Source organism: Lepidochelys olivacea (genome assembly GCF_965140295.1).
Source record: "Lepidochelys olivacea isolate rLepOli2 genome assembly, chromosome: 11".
In the NCBI taxonomy this organism is placed as follows: Eukaryota; Metazoa; Chordata; order Testudines; family Cheloniidae; genus Lepidochelys; species Lepidochelys olivacea.
In genome coordinates this window covers 21,765,667-21,793,308 of record NC_140421.1, presented here as the reverse complement: position 1 = coordinate 21,793,308, position 27,642 = coordinate 21,765,667, and the positions used below count along the sequence as shown (strand labels likewise).

At 38.6% G+C, this 27,642-nt stretch overlaps 1 protein-coding gene across 1 annotated transcript in view; it reads left to right on the top strand.

Moving 5' to 3' along the window:
- LRP1B (LDL receptor related protein 1B) overlaps window positions 1-27,642 on the top strand; it is a gene marked incomplete at its 5' end in the record, with an annotated part of 885,246 nt that overhangs the window by 345,489 nt on the left and 512,115 nt on the right. Inside the window, 2 exons of the mRNA XM_084642729.1 lie at window positions 4,414-4,539; window positions 9,567-9,683. Of these exons, the coding sequence (XP_084498855.1) occupies window positions 4,414-4,539; window positions 9,567-9,683 (243 nt within the window). The remainder of the gene's footprint in view (window positions 1-4,413; window positions 4,540-9,566; window positions 9,684-27,642) is intronic.

The window sequence follows — 27,642 nt, the reverse complement described above, 5'->3', positions numbered from 1 at the left end:
CAGGATATTCTGTAGGCTTGTTAGGGGATCAGTAACTTGTAGAGCAGCTGCCCACTGGGTCATCTAGCTCTGCCTGGTATTCCCTCCAGTCACCTATGGTGTTCCAGTCACTCAGTGTTTGCTTGGATGGTCATCAGTAGTTTTGGGAGGAGTGATGTTCCCTTAGGTTCTGATTTCCCTCATTCCATTGTCTGGCAGTTTGACAGGTTCTTGTTCTGCTTTTATGCTTTCTACATGTTGGAGAGGAAGGCAGGAACTACTTATGATTACCTGTGCTCTCTACTTGTGCCTCATTCTATTATTAAATTTGACTATTAACAAAGAGAATTTGCACAAACTACCACTAGCAGGCAAGCCAGGCAACTGCAGTGTCTGTGGGCTAGGAGAGCTGTTGGTTTACTCCTTGTTAGTTTACTCCCTGGTAAATTCTGGAAGAATTGGGGTTGTTGGATGGGTGCCCATAGGAGATTGTATTGCCATTTAAAGTATGGAACACAATCCCCCAAGCATTTCCATACCACATTCCACATCATCAGTTTTGCACCTGAGCCATATTGAGAGGGAGAGGAATAGGGTGCCAGGAAGATGTAATATAGTGAGTGTGTACACCCATATGGATAACCATACCCGCTGAGATCCACAGGTCTGCTGACTCCCCTGCCTGTACTTTGAAAAGCAGGGAAAATTCATGGGAAAATTCTCCATGAAAGAATAAACTGCTGGACACTCCACAAGGGGAACTATAGTCTAGAATATATCTTTTTTTTTATTCTAATTGTTAAGTTATGAAAGATAGCAATTAACACAAAACCATTCTTATCCATAGCAGGACAATGCTTGTAAACGGAAATATACATGAAATCCCACATTAACTTCTCATAACGTGACTTCATTCAGCTTCCTTCCTCCTTGTCTCGCTCTAATGGGTATTTCCATGTCTTGTGTTTTTATGTGATACACAATAAGTAAATATATTTGCTCATACCTGAGCAGGAGCCAAATCCTGCCTACTTAAGATCTAGGGATGATAAGAGCTATATAAGAACCAAATGTCATTACAGTTTGCTTTCTTACTGCTCACATGAGTAAAAAGAGTGGATTTAACGATAATCTTGATGCAACAAGTTTCACCAGCACTTTAAAGAAATTCTAAAAACATAAACAACAAAACTAAAAGCCCTCATGCCATTGAAGTTGAATTCAGATTTTGAAATCATTCATAATATTCTTAACCATAAGTATTGATTACAAAGACCATTTTTTGTTTTAAAAGCTATACACGACAGTGTGTAAAATATTATTTAGCATAATTATTCTCCCAAGCGCTCGCTAGGATCTCCTTTCTACTTACCCATTCCATAAAATGTTCTAACTATGGCAAATGTTTCTCCAGGCAGGAGGGATGGAAACAGCTTCCACTGAAGTATTTTTTGCTACTGTTCAGTTGATCAAAGAGAGCCCTGAGAAGAAGAGGTGAAAGGTCCAAATGGTCCCTTTGGGATTTACAAAAGTGTGTAAGCAGGATAGACTCCTGAGTTCCATTGATTTCAATGGGAGTTAGACACTTAACCTGCTTAGGTGCTTTTGACAATCCCACTAGATGCTTAGGTGCTTTTTTTGAGGGACCTAAAACTCTTCAAAAATCTGTTCCTTGGTCCTTGCCAGTCTGAGGAGCAAGGGACTGAATTTTAGACCGGAACTTACATTTTGGGCCAAGTCTTCAGCCTGTGAAAATTGGCATAGCTCCAATTATTTGAATGGAACTACATTGATTTACACCAGCTGAGGATCTGGTCCTTTACTTTTTAAAGAAAAAGATGTCTGAGGTATCCCCTCACATAACTCTCATGTAGTATGGGATCTATTACTTCTCCCCGGTGGTGGTTGCACCTGTAATGCAGGTAATGCAGTGTACCTCACCTCTGCTTTTTAAGAACAGTTCTATGATAAATCTGCTATTACATAAAAATATTTTATGTAATTTAAATCAGAAATAAAATATTAACTTCCCAAACTTTCAGTTTCAGTAGTCAGTTTCGGGTTTTTTTTTTAACCAAAGAAAACTATAACTTTCATCTATTTATAAATATATTCATCTATTTATAATAAATCATGAAAGTATTTTAAGTGGTTTAAATAAGTAATTTTTAGCTGATTCCTTGCTTTTACTAATGTTACAGCTTGGTTACAGTGTCTGTAGTTGCAGTTAGATTCAGGGAAAACTGAGGGTTTATTTGTTAGTTCTCGGAATCACGTAGCGGCAATGACATTGGCTCTGATGACTTTTAGATCTTAACTAATTTCATACCTTGTAGGAACCACAGTTTTACGTTTCCCTATATTTGCAATCCAACAAAGGTTACTTTTTATCATTTCAAAAGCATTGCAAAACTGCTTTTCCCCACCGCTTACAGTATCTGGTAGACTAGATTACTGCCATTCCTTATCTAAAGTTCTTTCAGGATCTGCTATCTCAAGGGTTATTTGTACAAAATTGAACTACCTGTTTGATTACAAGTAACAGGTCCATATGATGGCCACTTTGTATTACCTTTTACAGTGTAAGTCCTTGGATGGCTTCACTTTAGTGAATTATTGTACCCTATTCATTCCTTCAGATAGTCTAAAACTAAACCATGATTTTAATGGCTTTAAGAATATGGCTTTTAAAAATTATTTTATGTTTGCTAATGCTGAGTTATAAAAAATGTTAAAAACTTAAAAACTTATTTATATACCAAAGCCTCCCATCTTAGTTTAGGCCGATTCAAAGCACACTGAAGTGAATGGGAATTTTCCCATTAGTTTCAATAGGCTTTGGATAAAGACCTTTGGTAGTATTTTTGTTGTTGTTGTTGTTGCAAATTTTAGATGAATCCTTATTTGATGAAGTGCATATGGAGAAATGGCCTGATCCTGCAGCCTCTCTGCACACAGAATGTTGACGTCAACAGGGCTTGGTGAATTGAGATTTTCAGTTGTATTTTAGAAAGAACTAGAAAAGGAAGTTCCCCCTTAGGCCTGATCCAGAGCCTACGAAAGTCAAAGGACATACTTATGCACTCCTTACTGACACAAAACTCTTATTGGCTTCAAGTGCAGTATCAGGCACCAAAGAGTAAAATGCAGCAATATTTGTTTTGCTTAAATATACTTTTTTATTAGTGTTATTCATTTTCTCACTTATCTGGGAATAATATGCACAAACATGACTTCAAGAGAATTTTAAAGATGTGAGATAAATACAAAAAAAGCATGAAAATTCACTTAAAGACTAGTCCCCTGTTCTTACATGCAATGAACATATTAGGTTAACATTTAAGATGGCACCCTGCTGTGTCTAGCTACTGGAGGATTAATCCTTAACTGTGAAATTTGTTGCTTTGGTAGGTTTGTCTGACATTGTTAATGTTTTCTTTATTGTTGTTGTTTGTGTTATGAATGTCCTTAAAAATGTTTTATTGTTGGTTGATAAGCATTGCACTTTGATAAGCATATATATATGCTCAGATAATTAGTGTGAATACATTGTCTCAAATAATTATATAATAAATTCCATATTAAATATTGGGAAAATGTGCACAATAAACAATGTATAAGGTTTATTATTTTTACAGCTTAATTCTTTTTTCTAATAATGTGCCAGAATTGATTAGGCTACGTCATGGCATATCAGACAAATTAACATTCTGAGTCATAGAACTGCAACTATCTTTTTTACTTTGTTAGTACACTAAAATATGAATGAATACTCAAAATTTGAGAAGTTAAATGTTGGCTTATCATATTAGTTTAGTAAAAAATTCTGAAAATATGAGTTCATAATAGTAATTCTTTGAATTTAGATTGTAGTTTTCATTTGAGGATCTCAAAGCACTTTAACCTTTAATGAAAATGCTAACATATCATTATAGTTAGGTAGTCAGATACTCAGCTGATGAAAATTGTCATAGCTACAATGGAGTTATACTGAGTTATGCTAGTTAAGGCTCTTATTCATAATGTTTATGAAAAATGCAAGGTGAAATCTGGCCCTGCTGAAGTCACTAGGAATTGTATCATTGACTTCAGTGGAGCTGGGTATTTACCTACAATCTTTAGCCATCCATTCCTATAAAGACTATACAATCTTATGGACCTTATTCTTCTCTCACTGATACCTGTTTACACTTGTATAACTCCTTTTATTTCAATAGAGTGTCCAGATTTTGTATTATTATATCTGAAATACTTCAGCAACTGTTTAACTGGGACTCAACTTTACCTGTTTGCAATACAGTTCCGAGCTATGAAGATTATAAATTATGGGGTAATCATATTAATTGTATCTCTAGTTCTTCAATGAGTGAAACTTAATATAATCATGTTTCTTTCTGATGGTATGCTTAGGAGAAAGTAATATTTTTTTCCTAGTCAATCATAGCTGTCCTGATGATCAGTTTAAGTGCCAGAATAACCGCTGCATCCCCAAGAGGTGGCTTTGCGATGGAGCTAATGATTGTGGCAATAATGAAGATGAATCAAATGAAACCTGTGCAGGTAAAAACTTTACTTGGATGTGGTTAAATAACTTTTATCTAAATTCCACTTCAATAAAAATTCATGCCTGTACTCTGAACTGAGCTGAACCAACCTACTGCCGATGATCTGATTATTGCAGTTTTAAATGAATTCAGATTTTGATGCCACTAGGGCTAGAATATAAATTATATTTTACTTAATCCCTGTACTTTACTTTGCTCTCCAAAGTAATTTGGCACTTAATCTACCCATATGGGTTGACTGTCAATGCACTACTTGGACGCAAACTTGCCCCTGCTAAATCTTTCTTGGCAGTTGGAATGTAGTTTGTTATCATACTGTGATGTAAGTCATCTGACAAGTAAGCATTTTGTTCTTGTTGCTTTTTACCTTGACAAATATAATTTTACTCAGTTTCCCCTGAATTCATCTGCAAATAGTTTAGTATTTGTTATATTATTTATGTATGGGGTTTTATATGGAAGTCCCGTTTGACCTCATCTATTTATATTTCCATATAATCTGTCTCATTACAATAAATCTAGGAGTCCTAAACCAGTCCATTCTTGCACAGAAACATACAGTCTTTAGTACAAATCAGTAGACCATTCTAGAGAGGTCATTAGTAGTCTGATAAATGTTGAAAAATAGGCAGTAAACTTATTATTCTATTTAAGTACTGAGTGAAAGAAAGAGATTGGCAGCATGTATACACACATAGTGATGTTCCCTGAATCCATATTATCTGACTTAAAATGTCCTAAAACCAAACTGTGTGGATGCTTTACAAAAACATCCTTCCTTTCAAATTTTGTTTAAAAATCTCTTTCACTACACTATATTTCATTTATTTTCTGATTCTTTATGTTGGCTGTTTCAAAGAACAAGAGGAAAAAATGCTCACTTATAGTAGCAAAGTAAGAAATCAATGACTTTTATCTAGTGGGGTTTCTAGTACATTAATTGATTTTAAATTGTGGAGTGCAAATTGGCACATTTTAGAGAGCAGTTTCAGTTGAAACTCTAAAGGAAGCCTGTCACACAAATCATAATGTGCATTCTAATAATCTAGGTAAAAAGGATGGGAATTAGAGAACTACAGTCTTCACCCCATAGTACAGAGAAATATGCATTTTAATTGCTTTTTATTGTTCATACCCAAGTGCAGTTTAGGCCAGATCCTGTAAAAGTCTTGATCTGTTTACGTGAATACAAGGGTCTGTTGGGTAAGGGTTATTTATTTCAACAGGCTTCGTGGGATGAGATTCTTATTTGTTCTTCTCTCTGCAGTCCACTTCACCTATTGGCAATGACACAAACAACTATATTTTGTGAGCAAAAATAGAGGGTTAACTGTAGTTTATATAGGAATGATGGACTGGATCCTGCCTGACTGGTAACTAGTATATAATTTATGTATGTTACCAGTAATGAAAATTTAAGGGCTGATTACATAGTTGGAGTCATATAGGTGGTGAGTTGTTTCCATTTGAAATAGATAAATTCCTTTGTGAAACCTTTTACAAAGTTTCATGTCAGTAAATATACCAAGAGGCCTCCTAAAACTAAAGTATATTTAAAAAAAAAGTTTTAAAGTTACAACGTGTAATGTTATACAGTCTTTGCTTGTCTGATATTTGTATGTTATTGATTAGCTGGATCAGTGCTGTTGTTGTTCAAGGTTTATAGACAGTAATATGAAAATAAAATATACTTTCTAATTACTATGTCCAGTACTTTGATAATCTGTTCATGGCTAGGTTGCCTCTTCACTGCAGGGGCCATGCAAATGTTGCAAAGCTCACCTAGTTGTAGAGGAAGGATCTGAGGGGCCGTTGAGTGTAAAAGGGACAAAGTGTCCCAATTCTGCAGATCCAGGGATTGTAGAGGGAGGTGCAACCCTGAATTTGTGGAGGCTGAAGCCATCCTGTATACATAGGTTGACTGTCCTTTTGTGCAGCTCAGATTAGTTCTCTTTTCCTACCCTCCTCCAACATGCAGCGTCGCTCCAGCAAGAACTTGTTGCAGTGTGCTGAGTTCCCCTATAGCTGTTCAGCTGCAGCTGTTGTGGAAACGGTGATGGAGTTTACACACCCAATAACCCAGAGCAAACCCAGGAGCAATACTGGGCTAAGGAGGCGTACCCCCTTCAGCACATGCAGGGCTTTAGGTGAAGAGACAGTTTGAAAGGGCACTGGCAGGCCAGGGGAAGGTGCTACAATCTGCACGAGGAAGTGAAGTTGAAGCCTGTGGGCAAAGTGACTGCTGTGCAGGTAAGACCACTCTGGGAGAAGTGATCCAAATCCCCCCTCCTTTTGGAGGTGAGAAGCCACAAGAGCCTCTGAACAACACCCCTTACCCCTGGGAAATTAACCTCCTACTAGTAAGACTTTGATCATGCCCAAAAGGGAGAGGCTGCAGCCTAGTTGGAGAAGACCCAGAGGGGAGTTTAACTTGGGGTAGACCAACAGGTCATCTGAAGACTGCAACATCCAGGGTTGGGACCATGCAGATCAGGAGGGCTTGGTTCCCTCTATCTTCCTCCCTCCACCCCACTGTTGTGACAGAGCCCTGAAGAGAGAAGAGGAAACACATAGGAGGGACTGAGGCTCACGATATATGACTCAGCAGGGTCCCCCTCTGGAAAAGAGGGACTAAAAAGAACTGAGGAGCCATTGCCTGACCACTATGCGAGCTGGCTTTGAGACTGCCCCACCATAGGGACATGGCATGGGTTAATGCTGGTTCAATTGATATTGACTGAAATCTGGGGTTTCAGAAGGGAACAGTTTCAAGAAAAAGCAGGTTGCTCTGAGCTTCACTCCCATAATCCCACAGTGGAACTGTGGAGTACCAGCATAAGTTCTTCCATGGTGTATTGGGGCATGATCTGTGTGTGTGTGTGTGAGAGAGAGAGAGAGAGAGAGAGAGAGAGAGCGCAAGCTGAGGATAGACGCTCATCCAATAAGGAGCTGGTAAATTCCTCTTCTCAAGAGCTGGCATGAGGACCCATCTTGTCTTATTCTCTTCTACTTCTGCCAAAGCCCCACACCAATGAATTTAGCTGGGCATTTGCTCAAGATAATTTTGAAAAGGTAAACTGTTTTGGAACAAAGTTGTATGTTTTTATGAAGCACTGCTGAACATGCCTACTCTGATAGAAAGATTTCTATATGCAGAAAGTATGGAGAAGCTCTAAACAAGGAGAGTCTGACTCCTGCTGTTAAGCATTATATGTGGATGAATAGTGCTTTATTAGGTGTGAAGTATTAGGGTCATCTCAGCTAGTGTAAATTGGTTAGCTCCATTAAATGCAGGAGCTGTGCTCTTTTACATCAGCTGAGTATTTGTCATTATTTTACTTTATTTATTATTCACTAATAATGAATAATCGTCTCCATCAACTGCTCCAAGTGAAGTGGCAAGACAAGATCAGAAGCCAGGACATTCAAAACCAAATCCAGCAATTATCTCCATCACCATTGGTTTGTTTTCTCAGCTTTTTTGGTATTATAATGATGGCAGACCAAAAAATTCTCAAGTGTGTGTACCAAGGAATGCTGATACGTGGCTGGCAATCACATGGGTGCCAAAAGCTTTGGTGGCACAGTAACATTGCCAGTGATGGATATAAACTGCATTTATAATCAGACTACCTTAAGCATCCTGCCAGAGACTGTACAAGATGGCACACGATTTACAAGGAATCCACATCTTTTGGGGGATTTACCATGATGATGATGAGTGTTATGATCATCATTGTCACAGTGTAGGACTGTATTTATTCCAGAAGATTTTGGTGAGCTATTTTTTTATTTTGATGGCATAGCTGACAATGTGTTAAGCAATAATAACATCAAAATAATCCCATCAGGGAGGAAACCTGGAAGAGGATTTATTTTTCAACATGACAACAACCTAAAGCACACATCAAAATGCGTACAAATGTTCTTGAAGCAATAAAGATCAAGTGTTTAGCACTTTGCCCATCATAGTCACTTGAACTGAATCTAAAAGAAAAAAAAATCATAAGGATTTTTTTTTCATTTTACATTAGCTAAATCTTCAGCAACAAAGAGCATCTGAAGTAGTGTAATATTATGTGCATCTGGAAGAAGCCTGTATTTACAAGATATATATATCTATACACACACACACACACACACCCCATAGGCCAAATTCATCCCTGCCATAACTCCGCTAAGGTTAATGGCATTATGCCGGAAATGAATTAGGTCCAGTGTTCCCAAAAGACACTTCAGTGGTGTGTAAAAATAATAACTGGTTTACTATAATGAAAATCTATTATTCCCTTTGTCTTCATTGTCAATATGTGTCTATAAACCTTGGTGGATGACTGATGTCAGGTGAGCAATTACATGATTTCTTTACAAACCAGATTAAACCATCAATTTAATTCTTAAAGTGGAAAGAAAACCATAATACACAGAACTAATTAAATATAGCAAGCAACTGTCTGCACATTTGATAGGGAGAAGGGTTAATTGGTAATATGAACTGGATCATCTAATTCTGAATTAATTTTATTTAAGTACTAATCACTGCTCTGAATATTTAGGTTTGGATTTTCAAAGGAGACTAGGGAAATTAAGTACCCAACTTCCTCTGGAATTCAGTTGGATTTGGATGTCTAACTTCTTTTGCCTTCTTTGAGAATGCCAGCCTTAATCCTACTTTGGCATTTCCAGATTTTTGATGATTTTGACTACAACATTAATATTGTTTTAACATTTAATTTCCTGTAATTGCATAATTCTGTGAAACCTCACAAATTTCCCACCTACTGTGAAATCCATTATGAATGATTGAATGTAATGATAAGGGTACAGTCCTGCAGGTATCTTCAATTCCACTGAGAGGAAAGGAGATGGGGATAGAACTCAGTCAAGGGCAAAGCAAATACCATTTAGACCTCCACCTGCTAAGTTAGTTCTAAGAAAAGCCATGGACTGAATGATCTAGCAGATTGTACTCTATCTCTTGCTTTTAAGATTTTAAGATTTTGTGTGCCTTTGTCATTGCAGCAAGAACATGTCAAGTTGATCAGTTTTCTTGTGGGAATGGACGTTGTATTCCAAAATCATGGTTGTGTGATAGGGAGGATGACTGTGGTGATGAAACAGATGAAATGGCATCATGTGGTAAGTTACTAAGTATTTACCCTACATAAACTGGACATTAAAAACATCAAGTGAAGATTTAAAGTCTGGTATAAAAAGAGAAATAAGAGGATTTTAAAGGATATTTTAGCTCTTTATGTAAGTAAAGAACCAAATAGACAAGATATAGTAGGATTTTTTAATTTTTATTGAATCAATAAATAATTACTGCATTTCTGCCCTAAAAACTTTTATTTTATTTATTTTGATTTAGAAGCTCATTTCCACTACCAAGCAGCAACTCATAATCAAATACTATCACCCCCCACAGTTTGGCCTATATCTCAGCCCCATATTTCTCTTTGAAGGCCAAATGAAATAAATAGGCCCTTCAGCATGCCCTGAATGTCATGTTATATTAATTTAGATTAAATATATGAACAAAGGTGTTAACGTAATCCAGTTGCTGTCCAATTTTAAACAGTTTTAAACGAGGGTTAGGGTTTGGTATACAGCGACCTCAGCCTGCTTCCTACCATGGCAATCACACCATTAAAGATACTTTGGACCTTTATGAAAGATACAAAAAAGAAGGAAAAACAGTTAAAGCATTCAAAATCTAAGCAGTAGATTTTAACAACATCCCAGAAGGGGAAAAACAGAACAAAACAAAAACTTGCCTGATTGTCTGGCAGTTTCTGAGAAGGTGTTAAAGATGGTAAAATCTGTTTGAGGAAAAGAGTAACTGAGAGGGGCTGGTTGCTGTTGTTGTTAAAGCCTGTTTGCTAAAAGACAAAACAAGACCTACTCATACGAAAGGGGAGAGAAAATAATAGCAAAGAGAAAATTCAGTTTCTGTCTCTGGCATTCACTCTCATTTGCAACCTGTCACCGCATTCAGTCTTATCAGCCACCCCAAGACCTGATAAACTTGTAACAGTATGGGCTGTTTTAGGGCACTGGTTTAGCTGCCTGTTTCTGTTCACAGGCTAACAGCAGCATAGCAAGTCTTGGACAACTAAGCCAGACTCTTAATAGACAGAAGGAAGAAAGAGAGAGAGAGAGAGGAAAGAAAAGAAATAAGGTTGTAAAGGAAAGGACACATGGGGGTGAGGATGTGGTGTTTGAGATTGAGCTGGTGGAGATGGTGATGTCATCTGGGTCCCTCTTTCTGGCCTTGTCTGGTCAGGACATATCTCAGGATTATGAAGAAGAAGGTCCAGAGTCCCGGGAGACAATGAGGGTAACAGCCATGATGGTGGAGCTTACTCCTTCCCTTTCTCTCATCTTTCAGTCAGCCATTATGGTTGCCAACTTTCCCCTCAAAGCCTCTTTTTCAGGACCCCAAAAGGGGAGAGATGGGCGGAATAGCCCATCCTTTCCTTATTTTGTTCACCAATTAGGCCTAATTTTCAATACACCAATTTTGGTTCATCGATTTCTGGTTGTATACTGGTCTTGTTTACCAGGCATAATCTTAACACAGTCTTTGAATTATACCAGTAGGCCTCTGTTTAGTTTAATTCAGCCTTTCTGTCCCTTTTTTGTACCTTTCCCCATCAACATTTGTTGTTATAGGTTATTTTGACTTTTTTTTTACCTTTCATTCACTTTTTACAATTGAGCTTCAAATTAGGGTAAATTAGTAAAACCAACTATTACAACAGTCAACAAATCCAGACTATTTGAGACTGGAACCGGAGGGGTATCATTGTGTTTGTGGCACTTTACAGAGAACTCTACCTCTCTCAAATACAGCAAGAGGGATCTAATATCTGAGCTTCTGCTGATTGTAGCTATGGGGAGAGGTGATCTGTCAGGTAGGCTGATCCCAAGTCAGTCAGGGATTTATTAATCAAAATGAACACCTTAAAATTTAACTGGAAGCTCACAAGTAAGGCTGTGTGTCTGTCACGGATGTCATAGAAGTCATGGATTCCATGATTTTCTGTGACCTCTGTGACTTTTGCAATGGCCAATGTGGCTGGCTCAAGGGCTGCCCAAACACTTGGGCAGCCCCTGGGCCATCAGCAGTTTGGGTGTGGGAAGAGGCTCAGGGTTGGGTTATGGGGTTGGGTTATGGGGCAGTGCTTACCTCAGGGTGGGGAGAAGGAGGGAGGCTCCCGGCCAATGGGAGCTGCAGAGCTGGAGCTCATGGTGGAGGCAGCACGCAGAGCCCTCCTAGCTTTCCCTGCCCTAGAGGCTGCTTCCGGGGAGCTGCTCAGAACTCAGTAGGGAGCCTGCCAGCCCTTCTAACACCCCCTCCCCAGCACCCGCAGGGGTCCTGGACCACCCCCCAGTGGGACAGATTTATGTTACCAATCTGCCTGGGGTGTCAGGTGATCAGGCTGAGGCCGCAGGATATTTAAGGGATGAGATGAAGGAGCACACCAAGTGACTAAGTTTTAAAGCTTAAAGCTTAAAAAAAATAACAGCAGTGAGTGCTGGTTTCTCCCCACGTCCCTCAAAGGAAAGAAGAAAGAGTTAGTGCCCGAGCCCTGACCCGCTTTCATACTCACACACGCACGACTCGAGGCTGGCCAAGCCCGGGTGTAACGTAAGAAGAAGAGGGGGAAGGGTGGACAAGAGTTCTGTCCTGTGCACAGGCCGTCCAGGGTTTACTGTTGATCTCCAACTTGCTTTGGGTCTTGAGAGGATTTTTTAAGCCCTGGGTTCTTCTGCGGGTGTTTGTTCAGGGACCTCTGTCCCCCGTGCTCTTTGTACCAGTCCAAACTGGCTGTCCATGGCTTCCTCAGCTTTCCCAAAACACACCGGTTTCAGGGACGCAAGACTGTTGTTTTTCTACTTGCTGACATTTGCAGTCTCACTAGTTTTCAGAGACCCTGCAGTTCGCTTCAGCTCAATTCTCCTTTCTCATGGCTGGTTGGGGTTGGAATCCAGGGTCCCGTCTTTCTTGGCATCAGAGAGTCTGCTTGTGTGCATTGGCCTTGGGTGCCTGGAGTCACCTTCTTATCTTCAGACCTAGCTAGATTGTCAAGTTAACCCATTCCTTTCTCCCTTCCTCCCCCTTCAGCCTCTTGCAACCTCCAAAGGAATCTTTTGCTCCATGCTCACACCTTCAACCCCTCCCAAAATCCTATCCCATGCATATGCATATATAGGCGTTAGCAATATACAATGCTGGTGCTTACCGACTGGACCCTATGGGGGGCAATTTTACTGTGACTGGGATATTTCCATGGGGCAATTTTACTGTGACACCAGTACGCATGGAGTCCTGGGCCACCTCCCAGCACCAGCCCAAGTTTTAGTTAGGGGTATATAGTACAAGTCACAGACGGTCATGGGCCGTGAATTTTTGTTTACTGCCTGTGACCTGTCCATGACTTTTACTAAAAATACCTGTGACTAAAATGTAGCCTTACTCACAAGTAACTAGCATAGGTCTCAAAGCAGCCATGTCATGTGCTTTCTGCAAGAAGCCCTGTCAAGATGCTTCCTATTCACTAAATAATAATTATATAATTTCTGACTTGCTAATTTATATGCTGTACTTGGGGAGGATAAGAATTGATAATCTAGTAGTGATGAAAAGAAGAAAATGTCTTTGAAGAGAGTATTTGAAAATACTTGTAAGCTATTGACTGCTTCAGACATTCTAACCATGTAAACTTGGAGTGAGAGTTTCTAAAGCACCTAGGAAAGTTAGAAACTGAAATACCATTTACTTTCCATAAGAATCAGGCATCTGATTTTATTAGGCACTTCTGAAAATTCCACCAGTAATCACTATTAAAATATATTAAATGTTTCTTACTTAAAATAAATCTAAAATAAAAGGAATGTACCTGAGAAAGTGTTATCATTGCAGTTTTATTTTATGTTTTCTGAAACTTCTCATTGCTCCAGACTTTTCATAGTCTTTAGTGTAGTCACCTTTCTGTAGTGTTTTGTCCAGGACCTCTTTTAATTTACATTTTTTTATTAAAAGAGATATAAAACTTTTTATTGCCAATTTTAGGGGCTCTTGTCTTGATTGTCATGTTTTTTTTAGCACATTTTTATTTTAAGCTTCATGATCCTTTCCTTTTTGTCCCAAAACCTTTAGAGGTGTTAGTCTAGTAATGATTCTGTTCTGCTTTTAGATTTTTTTTTTCAATAAAAAGTTTAAAAGGTTACATGTCACAAGTCTTGACTTAGAACTGCCAAAAGTTTCTTTAAAAATAGCTTTTTTATTTGATCACATTCGCATGGTTACAGCTTTCATTAGTACTTCTCCTATCACTGTGCTGGCTTTTTCCTTTCACTTTTTATTAAAACTAAAAGGTTTTCTTTTTTCAAAATGGAAACATATAAGCTATCAGTTACCGACTCAAGGAAACTCTACTAGCTTCCTGACAAATAATAAGTCATGCCAGATATACTGTTAAAAGTATAGAATATACATGTAAGTATAATAAATAGCAGTCATATAGCTGTATTCAATTCTACGTGTATATAGGTAAAATAGAGAGAGAGAAGTATATAATTGAAAGAAAGAAAGTAAGAAAGAGAGTAATCATCCAAAACAATAGCAAATACCAATATAGTATTAAAAATTGATCTCAGATTGCCAACAAGCTCCAAAAAGTAGAACATATGAGTATAAAGGATCTAACAACAAAATGGTAGTGGCATGGAGAATGCTATCTTTCCAAAGTCAAGTTGGGATAGATAGACTTAACGAACATTTCGGTGCTTAAAGATCCTGGTAAAGGGCATAGTTTGATTAAGAGTGAGAAGTTTTAACATTATATCTCTGTTATTGTGATGTCCTATCCCTTTAAATCATTAGGCATCCTGTGTTTACTCAGGCCTTGTCTACACTACTTGGGTAAGTCGATCTAAGTTATGCTACTCCAGCTATGTGAATAATGTAGCTGGAGTTGACATAGCTTAGGTCGACTTACTGTGGTGTCTACACTGCGCTGCATCAACACTTTCCTGTCAATTTACCTTACTCCTCTTGTTCTGGTGAAGTACCGAAGTCACCCAGAGAGTGCTCTGTGTTCAATTTAGTAGGTCTTCAGTAGACCTGCTAAATTGACCCCTCCTGATTGATCATAGCAGCATTGATCCCTGGTAAGTGAAGACGTAGCCTCAGGCAACAGCCTCACTTTGGTTTTAGTTTCAGTTTTTCTGCCAGAACAATAAAGTCTCCACAGAAGACCAGCTGTGCTTTAAATCAGCTCCTCCTGTGTAAAAAGAACGAGGAGTACTTGTGGCACCTTAGAGACTAACAAATTTATTTGAGCATAAGCTTTCATGGGCTAAAACCCACTTCATCAGATGCATGCAGTGGAAAATACAGTAGGAAGATATATATATGTATACACAGAGAACATGAAAAAAATGGGTGTTGCCAAACCCACTATAACGAGAGTGATCAGTTAAGGTGATCTATTATCAGCAGGAGGAAAACAAAAACAAAAAAACCTTTTGTAGTGATAATCAGGATGCTCAAATAAATTTGTTAGTCTCTAAGGTGCCACAAGTATTCCTCGTTTTTTTTTGCTTATACAGACTAACACGGCTACCACTCTGAGACCTCCTCCTGTGTGTGTCTATCTCCTTTTTTGCTGGGTCCAGATATAAAATGTTGGCAATGAGGATCTTTTTTCCTAGGAGTGTCTAGTGGTTTCTACTGCCTGAAAAAGAAGAAGAAAAAGTAAGCACATACTATTTTTTTTAAAAGGAAGAAAAATGTTCACCTGGACACAGAAGGTGGAAAACAGCTGCTGCATTTTGCTTCAGGTACAGCTGGAATCAGCTAGTTAGAGAAGGGGAAGTTGGCAATTAAAGACAGAACACAGCAGAAGTTTTCTGCTGCCTAGCTGCTGCAAAGACAGAATAGGGAGGGGAGGGCATCCATTTTTGTTCTCAAGTAAGCTAGAGAGAGAAGCAGTTTTAGCTTGTACTGAGGGTCTGCAGCCAGCCCAAGGAACCCAAGTACAATCAAAGGCTGTAGTATGAGCACACAGCCAGTAGGGGGAGATCAAGTGCCGGTAGTGCTGCACAGTAAAAAAAAAAAGGCGGGGGGGTGGGGGATGATGGGTTCTCTGTGGAAGTGAAGGCATCTGGGAGGGTGAGAAGCCCAGCAGAAAAACGGCAACTAGTGTGGGAAAGGTTGATGAGTTCGGTGAAAACTGCAGGTTTATGAGTGTTGTACCTCAAATGTTTAGACTAATTTGCAGCCTGCAATTGCATTCCAGACAGACAAGAAGTTTCAGCCTTGCTCACAGTGATAGGTCCTAAGGCATATGGACTGCTGCATGACTTCTTGTCTCCAGCTGTGCCTGGATTTGCCATGTATGCCACAATTACTATAGCAATACAGGAACATTTTTCTCCTACTCTACCAAAGATATCAGAATATTATTGGTTCCATCCGCGACATCAGGGAAGTGGAGAATTGGTAGCAAAATTTCGTGCTATTCCAAGGTTAAAGTTGTCAGAGCATTGTCAGTTTGGACAAATATTAAGTGATATCCTTCATGATCAGTTTGTCTCTGGGTTACACAATGACCAGATACAGGAAAAAGTAACTATCTGTATCAATGCTTACATTCAAGAAAGCTGTTGAGGTAGCTATTGCCATGGAAACCACAGAGAAGGATTCTCTGGAATGTAGTGTGTACTGAGAAGTTCACCTCCTGAATCGGTGAGACAGAGAACCATAGGAACTTAAGGAATTTCCATGTGGCCATTGTGCATAAACTACCCACACTGAGGAGGACTGCTGGGCATGCCAGGTCATTTGCAGAAGGTGCCAGAAGAAAGGATATATTACTGTAATCTGTCTCACAGTTCATCAGTCAGCAACACAGCATAACCAAACATCCAAGACACTATGAAGATTGAACCTAAGAAAAGATGGAAATCAGGAATTCATAATGTGGAAAAAGACAAGAGCACTACTAACATTGACCAAGACCTCGCACTGTATGTGTTATCAGAAGCTGGAGTAAGAAAAGGAGTTCCTGCAAGAATGGATATTGATACTGGAGCTGCAGTTTCACTGATTTTGTCACATCAGACTTTATCACAAGTTCCTCTGGAAGAAACCGCCATGGTTTTGATGACTCATTCTGGAGAAAAGTTAGTCTGAAAAGGGATATTCCAAATGACAATAGATGGACAATCCATTGTTTTCCCCTTGTATGTGATAGAAGGGAAGTATCCACCATTATTTAGCAGAACTTGGCTTGAGAAGTTCAAGGTGAATTGTACAAAGATCAAGGTGATCACCTTGGAGAAGATGAGCAGTGTGTCAGTCAAGCTCACGGTTCAGTCAGCCAACCAGCCAAAATCATGTTAGCCCAGACTTGTGCTGTATGCTCTGAAGACTCTGGGGGCTGATTTGGACCCTTTAGAGAACACTGGATTGATGTCACCAGTTTCACACACTGAGTGGACTATAACCATTGTACCACTGATCAAGGAAGATGCCTCTGTCAAATTTGTAGAGGTTTCAAAGTGACCCTGAATCCAGTTTTATGCTAACCAGTATCCACTACCTCATATTGAATATTTGTTTGCTACTGTTAGTGGAGGACAGTGTTTCAGTAAATTGGATTTTCTCAATGCATACTTACAAATAGAGATTGATCTGGCATCTCACAAATACCTCAAAACCGACATGCTAAAAGGCTTATTTTGTTGCAACAGGTTGCCTTTCAGTGTCACAAGGGCAGCTGCCCTGTTCCAGGAAGCCATGAATGAGATTCTGAAGGGACTGCATGGAGTTCAATTCTATTGGATGCCATCCTTGTTGCAGGGAAGGATCAAGAGGGTCATCTTCAACATTTGGATGCTGTCTTGCAATGCTTGAAAGACTAAGGATTGAGAATATGTTGAGAAAAATATGAGTTTTTCAAACCTTCAGGTCAATTCCTGGGACATGTAATTGATGTCAGAGTCTAAAGGAAATTGCCAGAGAAAGAGAAGGCAGTGTTTTCAAGTGCCACCACCAGAGAACGTGTCACAGTTATGTTCATGCTTAGGACTGCTTAATTACTATGGTAAATTTCTGCCTCATCTGGCGACAATATTGGTACTTTTACATGAACTGTTACAAGCAAAGAAGAAATGGACTAAAGAGTGAGTGTACATTTAAGGAAGCAAAGAAACTCTTGACATCAGCCAAAGTTCTTAGGCACTTTGGTGCCTCATTACCACTGCAATTAGCTTGTGCTGCTTCACCATATGCAGTGGGTATAGTTCTTTCCCACGTTTTCCCTAATGGCAGGGAGAAACCAATTGCCATTGTTTCACAAACACTCACTACCTCTAAGAAGAACAAGTACAAATGAAGCAAGAAGCTCTCAGCATTATCTTTGGATTTCAGAACTTCCATACTTATCTGTATGGTAGACATTTTATCTTGCTGATGGATCATCGCCTGTTACTTTCAATTTTTGGATTGAAACATAGAATTCTGTCATTTGCTGCAGCTCTCATGCAACAATATGCATTCTTTCTTTCAGCTCATTCCTATCCTATTCAATTCCATAAAAAGACTCGAAACGGCAATTCTGATGGTCTGATGCATCTGTCATCCCAAGCTCCCATCAGTCCAAAGAAATGTCTGACAAAGTGTTTTATCTCAATTTGACGGACAGGCACTAGTAAACATGTCAACAGAGAAACTGCTAAGGATGATGTGCTTTCTCTTGTGAAAGGGAATGGTACTACAAGGTACAGTGCTGGATTCTAAGAATCCTCAGTTTATTCAATTTGCGTGACAGCAATATGAATGATCTGCTACTCAAGATTGCATTTTATGGGGACTGTGAGTAATCATTGCAAAATCACTTCAATCTCAGGTTTTGAAAGTACTTCACAAAGGTCATTTTGACATTGTACGAATGAAGGCCATATTCCAGATCCATGACTGCTGGGTGGGGATTGACAAAGACATTAAGAGAAAGGTGACATGCTGTACTACATGTCAGCAAATTCGTCATGATCCTGGCCCAGCTCATCTGGTCTTGACCTCAGACTCCTTGGATGCGTATTCACATATACTTTGCAAGACTATTAGATTGCTGTATGTTTTTGGTTGTAGTTGATACCCATTCAAAATGACCAAAATGACATCTACTATTGCTACTAAGACCATTGGACATAGTTATACCTCAGTCAGTCAGTTTGGTTTGCTGTTACAGTTGGTGAGTGACAATGAACCTCAATTCTGTTCTGAAGAGTTTCAGAAGTTCCTAGCTTCAAATGGACATCAGCACATAATGTTGTGCTCTATACCATCCTGATACAAATGGACTAGTGGAGTGCTTTGAACAGATACTTAAGCATACCTTAAGAGCTAACAAGTACATTTTGAGTCATCAGCAGAAATTAGATAATTTCTTGCTTACCTACAGGAACATACCATATGCTACTACCCAAGAATCACCTGGAATGCTTTTCTTGAAGCAGTCTTTGTGTACCTGTTGTGTCCTGATGTTGCCTCACATGTAGCCAAATCCCAAGCTATGCAAATTGATTGACGTAAGACTCATCATCATTTTTATTCAAGTAAGAGACTTAGTGTGGACTTGCAACTGTGGAATGTGGTACTGGGAAAAAATGTAAAATGCATGGAACTTGTTTCACTCATGGTAAAACCATCTAATGGTATTTTATGGGAATGGCATATGGATCAGTTGTTGCTTCTAAGTACCAGAGTCCAGGGATGTCCCAGTAGAATTTCTGTTCCTCCAATTGAACCTCCTTCCGTTACAACCCATAATTTTGAAGACTTGGTGGAAGAAACTTAGATCGAGTTAATTCCTTACCAGATCTAATTGCTTCCTTACCACAGGCAATTCCTGTTTTTCAGCACAATGCAACACCACCATCACCATGTTATCCCAAGAACGTGTGAAAACCAATAATTTATAAATTGTTTAGTTAGTGAGTTTCTATCCTAGAATAGAATAATCCCTTGCAATTTAAGAGACTGCAGTAGTCCACCTGCAGATGTTACTTAGTTTATATAGTGTTTTATGTTAGTCATGTAAAATATTAGGAAAGTGGTTTAAAATAGGGTAGAGTAATGTAGTTTCCTGTCCCTTTAAATTGTTAGGTAGTCTGTGTTCATGGAGGCATAGCCTCACATTGGTTTTCATTTAAGTTTTGCTGTCATAACAATAAAATCTCCACCACAGACAGCTGTGCTTTAAATCAGCTCTGCCTGTGTGTGTCTATCTCCTTTCTCTGCTGGGTCCATATATAATAACAGTTATATCTCTTTTAGAGAGGAATAGGACTATCTGGAGCACATTTTATGAGTGTGAGATATTTCAGATACTAGCTGGAACAAAAAACACACCTGCGCCAGCTCAGCAGCTAGTCAATAGTAGATAGATCTCTGCCTACCTTTCGTTTTACTATTCTTTCATCTCATTCAGCATATACAGATACAATATACATGAAGACAACATGGTCCTTTTACAAACTTCAAATGCATGCAGAACCTTATACGCCCAAAATGTGGGTCTCCATTCCTTTAGCTTCTAGAGAATCTTTGTTAGCTTTCAGTAGTATTAAGGCTTACACCCTTGTTACCTTTTTAGGGCCACCTGCTACTCTCACTCCTCCTTGGACTCTCAGAATCTCACTTGTACTGACTTCCTTGGCTGTCTGAAACACATCTCCTTGTGATACAATTCTCCAATCTTTGCCCTTTAGACCAGAACAAGAGTTAAATGCCTTTAAAACTTCAGAGTTTTGTAGTTGATAGTTCCTTATGTGTCTGTGCAGTTATTGTCCTTGGGGAAGGAAAACAGTGTGAATTCTTTGAACAGAGAGCAGTTCTCTTTTTTAAAAGAAAAAGAAAAGAAAATTAAAAGCATAGAGAAAAATGTATTAAGCGAAAATAAACTGATCCCTTAATTTACCTAAAGTTTGCATTGCCTAAAGTCTATCTAGGCAGGTTATTTTCATTTTTTCTTAACGTAAGACAAAAAAAGTTACTCATTCACATGCTTTCAGAGATCAAAGCTTGTGTCTGATTCTCTTGTCTGCAAGAGCAGCATGTCTCCCCAGTATCTTGCCAGAGTGTGTCGTCTTGTCACATGAGCCCTCAAATAAAAATTTTAGAAATTAACCATATAATTCCTACTTTGACACAATACTGATTACAACCAGTCTCTACAGGGCAATAACATCAAAGACTTGAGCATGCTGATTCAGTCAAGCAAAGGATATTTTTATGCATCTAGCCCCCCACTATGATACAGTCATAGTACCCATTGACTTCAGTGGGACTACTCATATGCTTGAAGTATAAGTTTTTGCAGAGTCAGGGCCCTACTTGGTATCATGGAAAAACTTACAGGATGGTGGAATTGTAAAATCAAATGCATTAATCTTGTCTTTTTTCCTTTTTTAACTTCTCTCTAACTCATCCCTTCTTTTCTCTCATCTTCTCACCTTCCTCACTGAGTGTAGTGAAGGTAAACTGAAAGCCAGTACAGTATATGTGACGTTCCCCTCTCATGTTATCCAGACCAGTGATCTGCTAGGTCACTCCGGTCCTTGACTCTGGGAGCCAGCCTTACCCTGCTTTGCTGTGAGAACCCCCACTCCTGGCCTGTTCATGTATAGCCTCTGGCATGTAAGCTGCCCCTTGGATTGTGCAACTGAATGACACTAGCCAATATCCCCGGTCCCAGACACAACCCTAGGAACCTCTGTCTTGCAGTGTCCAGTTATGCCTGCTGGACACTGCAAGCTTATATGAGTTCATCAATTTAACAAAGAAATTGATATGTACCAGGGTTGTTATCCCAAGGGGAATCTCTGACATGCTTCGAACTAAACTTACTACTTCAAGTAGAATAAACAAACGGATTTATTCACTATAAAGATAGATTTTAAGTGATTATAAGTCAAAGCATAACAAGTCAGATTCAATCAAATGAAATAAAAGCAAAATGCATTCTAAACTGATCTTAGCACTTTCAATGCCCTTACAAACTTAGATGATTTTCCCCACAGACTGGCTGGTTTCTCTTCAGTCAGGCTCTCCCCTTTGATCAGTGCTTAAGTCACTTGGTGTGGCGTCTATAGATGTAGGTGGAAGAGAGAAAGAGAATGGCAAACGTCTCTCCCTTTTATCATGTTCTTTCTTCCCTCTTGGCTTTGCCCACCCCACCTTCAGAGTCAGTTGAGCATTACCTCATCACAGTTCCATACTGACCAAAGGAAGGGGGGTGATTCCCTCGACAGTCCAACAGATTCTTTTGTTGCTGTCTAGGCCAGCGTCCTTTGTTCCTGTGAGGCTGGGCTGGGTTTGTCCCATACATGCCCTGATGAGCATGAACATGAACTGCCTCTCAGCTCTTGGAGAGTTTTTGCCTGGGCTTGTTTTAAACCATGAGGATACATTTTCAGCCTCATAACTCCATACATGAAATTATAACCTATAACAATTACTATAACATCACTATAACAACCATGCTCAGTGCATCATGAGCCTTCCGAAAACACCCAACATGACAAATTTTGCATTGGATACCACACAGTCATTTTATAGAGATGAACTTGAGGGATGTAGAGTGTTTCCCCAGGATACAGAGCATCACAGTAGAATACTGATCATTCAGATTATTTACTTCAGAATCAATCACATGCTTTGAAAAAGCAAAATAAAACTATTTGAATGCAGAGGCAAGTCAGAATACCTTTAAGGTAAAACCTGTGGTGCTTTTAAAGTTGCATTTGCTGGTAGAGAGCATTTTTAGAAGTCCCTTGAGCCTCTGCCAAATCTAGGTATTATATATATTAGCATTTTTGCATATCTCTAGCATCCAGGTACAAGATGCTGAACGTTTGACAAATTATTTTAACACCTTACTTGAAAATATGCAGATATGAGAGGAAAGGTAATGTGTTAATTAGGAGATGCCATTTGTTTTCATCTCTGTCCTCGTAGCACTTAAAAAGTTATGATGCTGAACGCTTGTTCACTCAGCATTCTTCATGCAAGTGAACATACGGTAAGAAAAACACATATATTGCACCCTTGATATTGGTCTATCTGAGGGTTCGATTCTACGAGCATATCTTTATTTGTGCCTAGAATGAGGTAACAGATGCTTAATTAAGGATACTCTCTTTCTTTGTGTTCCTGTGCATAATTGTTAGCAGAAATTAAAATAAGGAATAGCAGAAACTATTCCTAATTTTTCTACTTTCTGTATGCCACACTTTAAACAGGGTAGTTGTATTAAAAAAAATGCTGAGGTATAAAAATTCAGGTCTCAATCCTGAAAAAAACAGCACGTGTTTAACTTTAGCACACTGACTTCAATGGGACTACTCACATGTCTAAAATTAAGTATATACATAAGTATTTGCAGGATTGGTGTCTCAAAAAGAGAACCCTTGAAGTTTGTGTGGCAAATATAAAAATTTTGAAGCTTCATGGACTTTAAATTTCAGCAAGCTGATGTATTTGAAATCTTTCTATAGTTATTTGTCATTTCAATACAAATTCATGGGAGTATCCTTCGTTTGAAAAGGTGCATTTATGCAGCAAAATCCAACTTTAATTTGTTTAGTGTCTCTCAGACAAACTAAGATAAAATACAGTAGTACAGAATGAAGGATGTTTTTAGAGGAGAAAATTGTGGACTAAACTGTTCTTTACTTTCATCTTAGCTTGTAAACACTATTCCTTCATACAAATGTACAGCAAGTAACTTTTCCTGTAAAATCTGCTGATTCAGAATGGCTGCATTTATACCATGGACTTGCACTGATTACAGTGGACAGATGTGGAAGGGGAGGAGGAAAGGGAGTGGCTGCAAAATATGGATCTGTGGATACAGACTGCCCAATCCCTGATTTATAGCTGATGTGGTTCTACATATCCTTAGACTCCTTTACCGGCACTGGCAGCACGGGTAACTCCCCAGAGAGCTGCAATCCTGTGACCACTGTGACAAATTTCACAGGGCATATAAAAATGTTGAAAGCTGATCAGTGTAGCATTTACTTAAGTTAAAGAATATATTTTTATAGTTTATTTCCCCACTCTCTCTACATTTAGTCAATAACCTCTTTGTATATTTAATGTGACTCTTCTATGTAAATGGTGTGAGAGTCTTGGGGTAGTTGCAAAGTGGTAAGGGACAGTTTCACGTAGCCACACTTCCTCTCTGTGCAGGCTTTCAAATAACTGTTCTGCTGACATTCATCAAACGGGTCCCTTCTGCTTTGCTTGAGAGAGGGAAAGGAACATATCGGTCTAAGTAACAAAGAGAATTTGACATCATACTATTATGTGACAGTTAATACAGTAGTTCATCTGACCAGTTCAGCTAGCTGTTTTATGCTTTTTGATTTTTCAGTTTATTTATTTATTTTCATGTTTATGACATTCTTTATAATGTCTTGCAAAGGGTATTGGTTGTATCATCATGTCAGGTTATCTTGAATTTTTCTTGTCACTTTTTCAGTATCCACTTGGTTCACTCTTAATATTTCAGTGTGGTCAGACTTTACACTTCACTTATACATTTTAATCCTCTTGTCGTTTCATACACAAGCACTATAAACAGTAGTTTATGTGCTTAATGCTTCACTTGTCATTTTATATCACAATTGGATGCCAAGCATGAGTATACTGTAGGATTCTGACTATGAAAAACATTGTTACCAATTATACTTCTATTAAATAATTTACAATAGTCTCTGTATGCAATATTATTTTTCAAGAGAGACAAAATCATACTTTATTTCCTATTTTTGTGTGTGTTGCTATGACTGATCCTTGTTTTTAAACTGCATTTTTCCTCATGCATTTGAATAACTCTGGCTCCCCCTGTTGATTCAGCAATTTCCATATACTTACTAGGGTCGCCAAGCTTCCAGGATTGCCCTGGAGTCTCCAGGAAGTGTCATGTGATGAAACCTCCAGGAATATGCCCAACCAAAATTGGCAACTCTGATACTTACACAAAATCATAGTTTTGCCACTTCAGAGGACGGTTATTTCTCCCAAGACGGTGGAGGGCTGAAAATTAGAGTGTGTCTGGTGGTTAGGATCAGAAACTGGTACCAGGATCAATTTAATCCACACTGTCACCTCCAAAGTACAAATACAGCAACTTTCAAGAATCCTGAGAAGTAGTTTTACAGGAAAAAACAAAGTTGAAGTTACTGATTTTTATTAGGATTCACTAGCCTATTGCTCCGATGAGGACTTAGTTCCTCACACCCTGTCCAGGTCCCTGACAGAGTGGAGGAAGTTCTTCATGGGAAATCTAAATCTGCAACATACAAACCCCACAAAATTCTAAAACAAATGCCAAGAGGCTTACTGAGCAAGTGGCTCTTTGCACAACACATTGTGTGATAATAAAGATGACATACAGGACATCAAAGAAAAAGTTCAAGAGGAGGCACACTGATTCAGGGGCATTAGAGACAGACACTCTAAAACCCATGCTCAAATCAATAAAAAATTATGCTGAAATTGCCAGAATGCAAAATCAATTGAAAAATCTGGCAAATAGAGAAAAAAAATTTAATATAAGGTTATTGGGTCTTCCTGAAGGAGGAACTATGCTTTCCTTCATAAATAAGGTCATCAAGGAAATTTTTGCCATAGAGGACTCTGAGTTTGATGTTGAGATAGGAAGATCCCATCTCAATTCATTTTAATTAGTTCCTTTGTCTTTATCTAGGCCTCACAGGTGAACATAACATAGAACACAGTTTTGAAAGGCTCCATGCATCCAATTCCATGCTCCAAGTCATTCCATGCATCTGAAGAAGTAGGTTTTTTACCCACGAAAGCTTATGCCCAAATAAATCTGTTAGTCTTTAAGGTGCCTCCAGACTTCTCGTTAGTTTTGAAAGGATATATGTTTGAAAAAGGAAAAAGGAATCTAGTTTTAATGTACAAATTGAATGCATCTTACAAAAGTGATCTATTAGTCTGATCTGTATAATATTTATATCTAAGACTTCAGTAAAGCTAAATTAGAAAACTTGAAATGCATGAAGCATGTTCATAACTAATTCCCATATCATTAGCACATCTTCATTTGTCTCAGAGCAAGCTTTGGCAGAGACATGCTGGTCCTTGAAAAAACAACAACAACAACAAAAAACAGACATCTTTAGGTAATAAGAAACAAAATCTCCAGGAATAATTGACAAAAGTGATCTCATCCGCATTTTTACTTTTCTTTTCGCCCTACCTAACAGCTGCTTCTTTTCAGTCTGTTGATACTTTCTCTGATCTCCAGTTGTATTGATTACTTGATGCAACTCTCTCGCCTCTTCTAATCTTTTGTTACCTTATCTTTGATTCTGCTTAAGCCCACTGCTTTCACTTTGCTTCCTTAAAAGATAATCAAAATTCAAATAATAGGCATAGCTACTACACAAAAGACAGTAGCACATGTAAATCTAAATCCAGAAATGCAGTGATTAAAGCAAGTCATAGTCATAAGGAGATAGTTCATATTATTAAACTTGTGTGTATTTAGAAAAACAAAGAACTCCTTTGTCATTGCAGTATTATTTCCTATAATACAGTCTCAATTTATCTGTATAGCTGAGTGTTAAAGGAATGCAGAAGTCCCAATATCTATTGGAAGACTATTTCGTTGTCTGATAGATCTATTTAGAAAACCAGAAAACGGCTTTCTTGTTTTGCCAAAGGTTCTATGCACAGTTTCATCCCATTTTTTTTTATACTCTTTGGGTAGTCTCAAACAATTCCTTTCCATCCTTGGGTGTTAATATCCTAGACTCATTATTTCCCTTCATTGTCAGTTAGCCAATAAATAGTTTTTTCTAGGTCCTATCTATGACCTAACTAGGGTGACCAGACGTTCCGATTTTATAGGGACACTCCCAGTATTTGGGGTTTTTTCTTATATAGGCGCCTATTACCTGCCACCCCCTGTCCTGATTTTTCACACTTGCTATCTGGTCAACCTCGATATAGCTGAGCTTCTTGGTTGCACGACTGACTTTCAACATGGTCTGTTTCTATAGGCTACGTAATTAATGCTGAATTAAGAAAAGGAGTACTTGTGGCACCTTAGAGACTAACCAATTTATTTGAGCATAAGCTTTCGTGAGCTACAGCTCACTTCATCCTGAGCTGTAGCTCACGAAAGCTTATGCTCAAATAAATTGGTTAGTCTCTAAGGTGCCACAAGTACTCCTTTTCTTTTTGCGAATACAGACTAACACGGCTGTTACTCTGAAACCTGTCAATGCTGAATTAGTAATTGTGACAACTGCTCATGGGTTGTCCTTGCAAGAGGCCCGGAACAGTAGGTGGATGGGCACCTCCCTTCCCTTTTAAACTTGTATAACCAGTTTGGCTAGGCTTCTTTTCTCCTAGTTTAAACTCTGTTAGCAATATGATAATCTATGCTTTGTCCACACTGCATAACAAGTGCAATATTATAAATTACAACAGTTCTTCTCTACTCCTGAAACAGTTCATTGTATAAACACTAGCAGTCTGGAGAGACTTAAAAATAAAATAAAATGTGAAATATATAAATTAGCATTTGTTAATGTCTGAAATACATTTATTGAAAATGTATCAGTATCAGTATTACTTCTTTGAAACCAAGACAACTGCATGCATTGTACTATATGAAATGGAAATTTTGTATGCAAAAAACTACAGAAGTTGCACTAATTTAAAACAAGAAAGTAATTGGAATTACAGGAATTTCTGCATAGAGTAGTCCCTGAAGGAGTTGCAGGAACATTGTGGGTTGGTGCTGGGAGGACCAAATGCGATGTAGCAACTGCAACACCAACATTTGCTCTATGCAGTAGAGGTGCAGAAGTGAAGTAAGCCAATGCAGGCAAAAGTGCAGAGACTTGCTCCAAGAAAGTTCAGTTTCAGTGTTGCTGGCAGCACTTGTGCACCTTTGTAAATATTCTTTTGTGTATGTGAACATAGGGCATTCAACAATTGTGGCAGAGGTTCCAGCACCAAAATATTCCAGCGTAG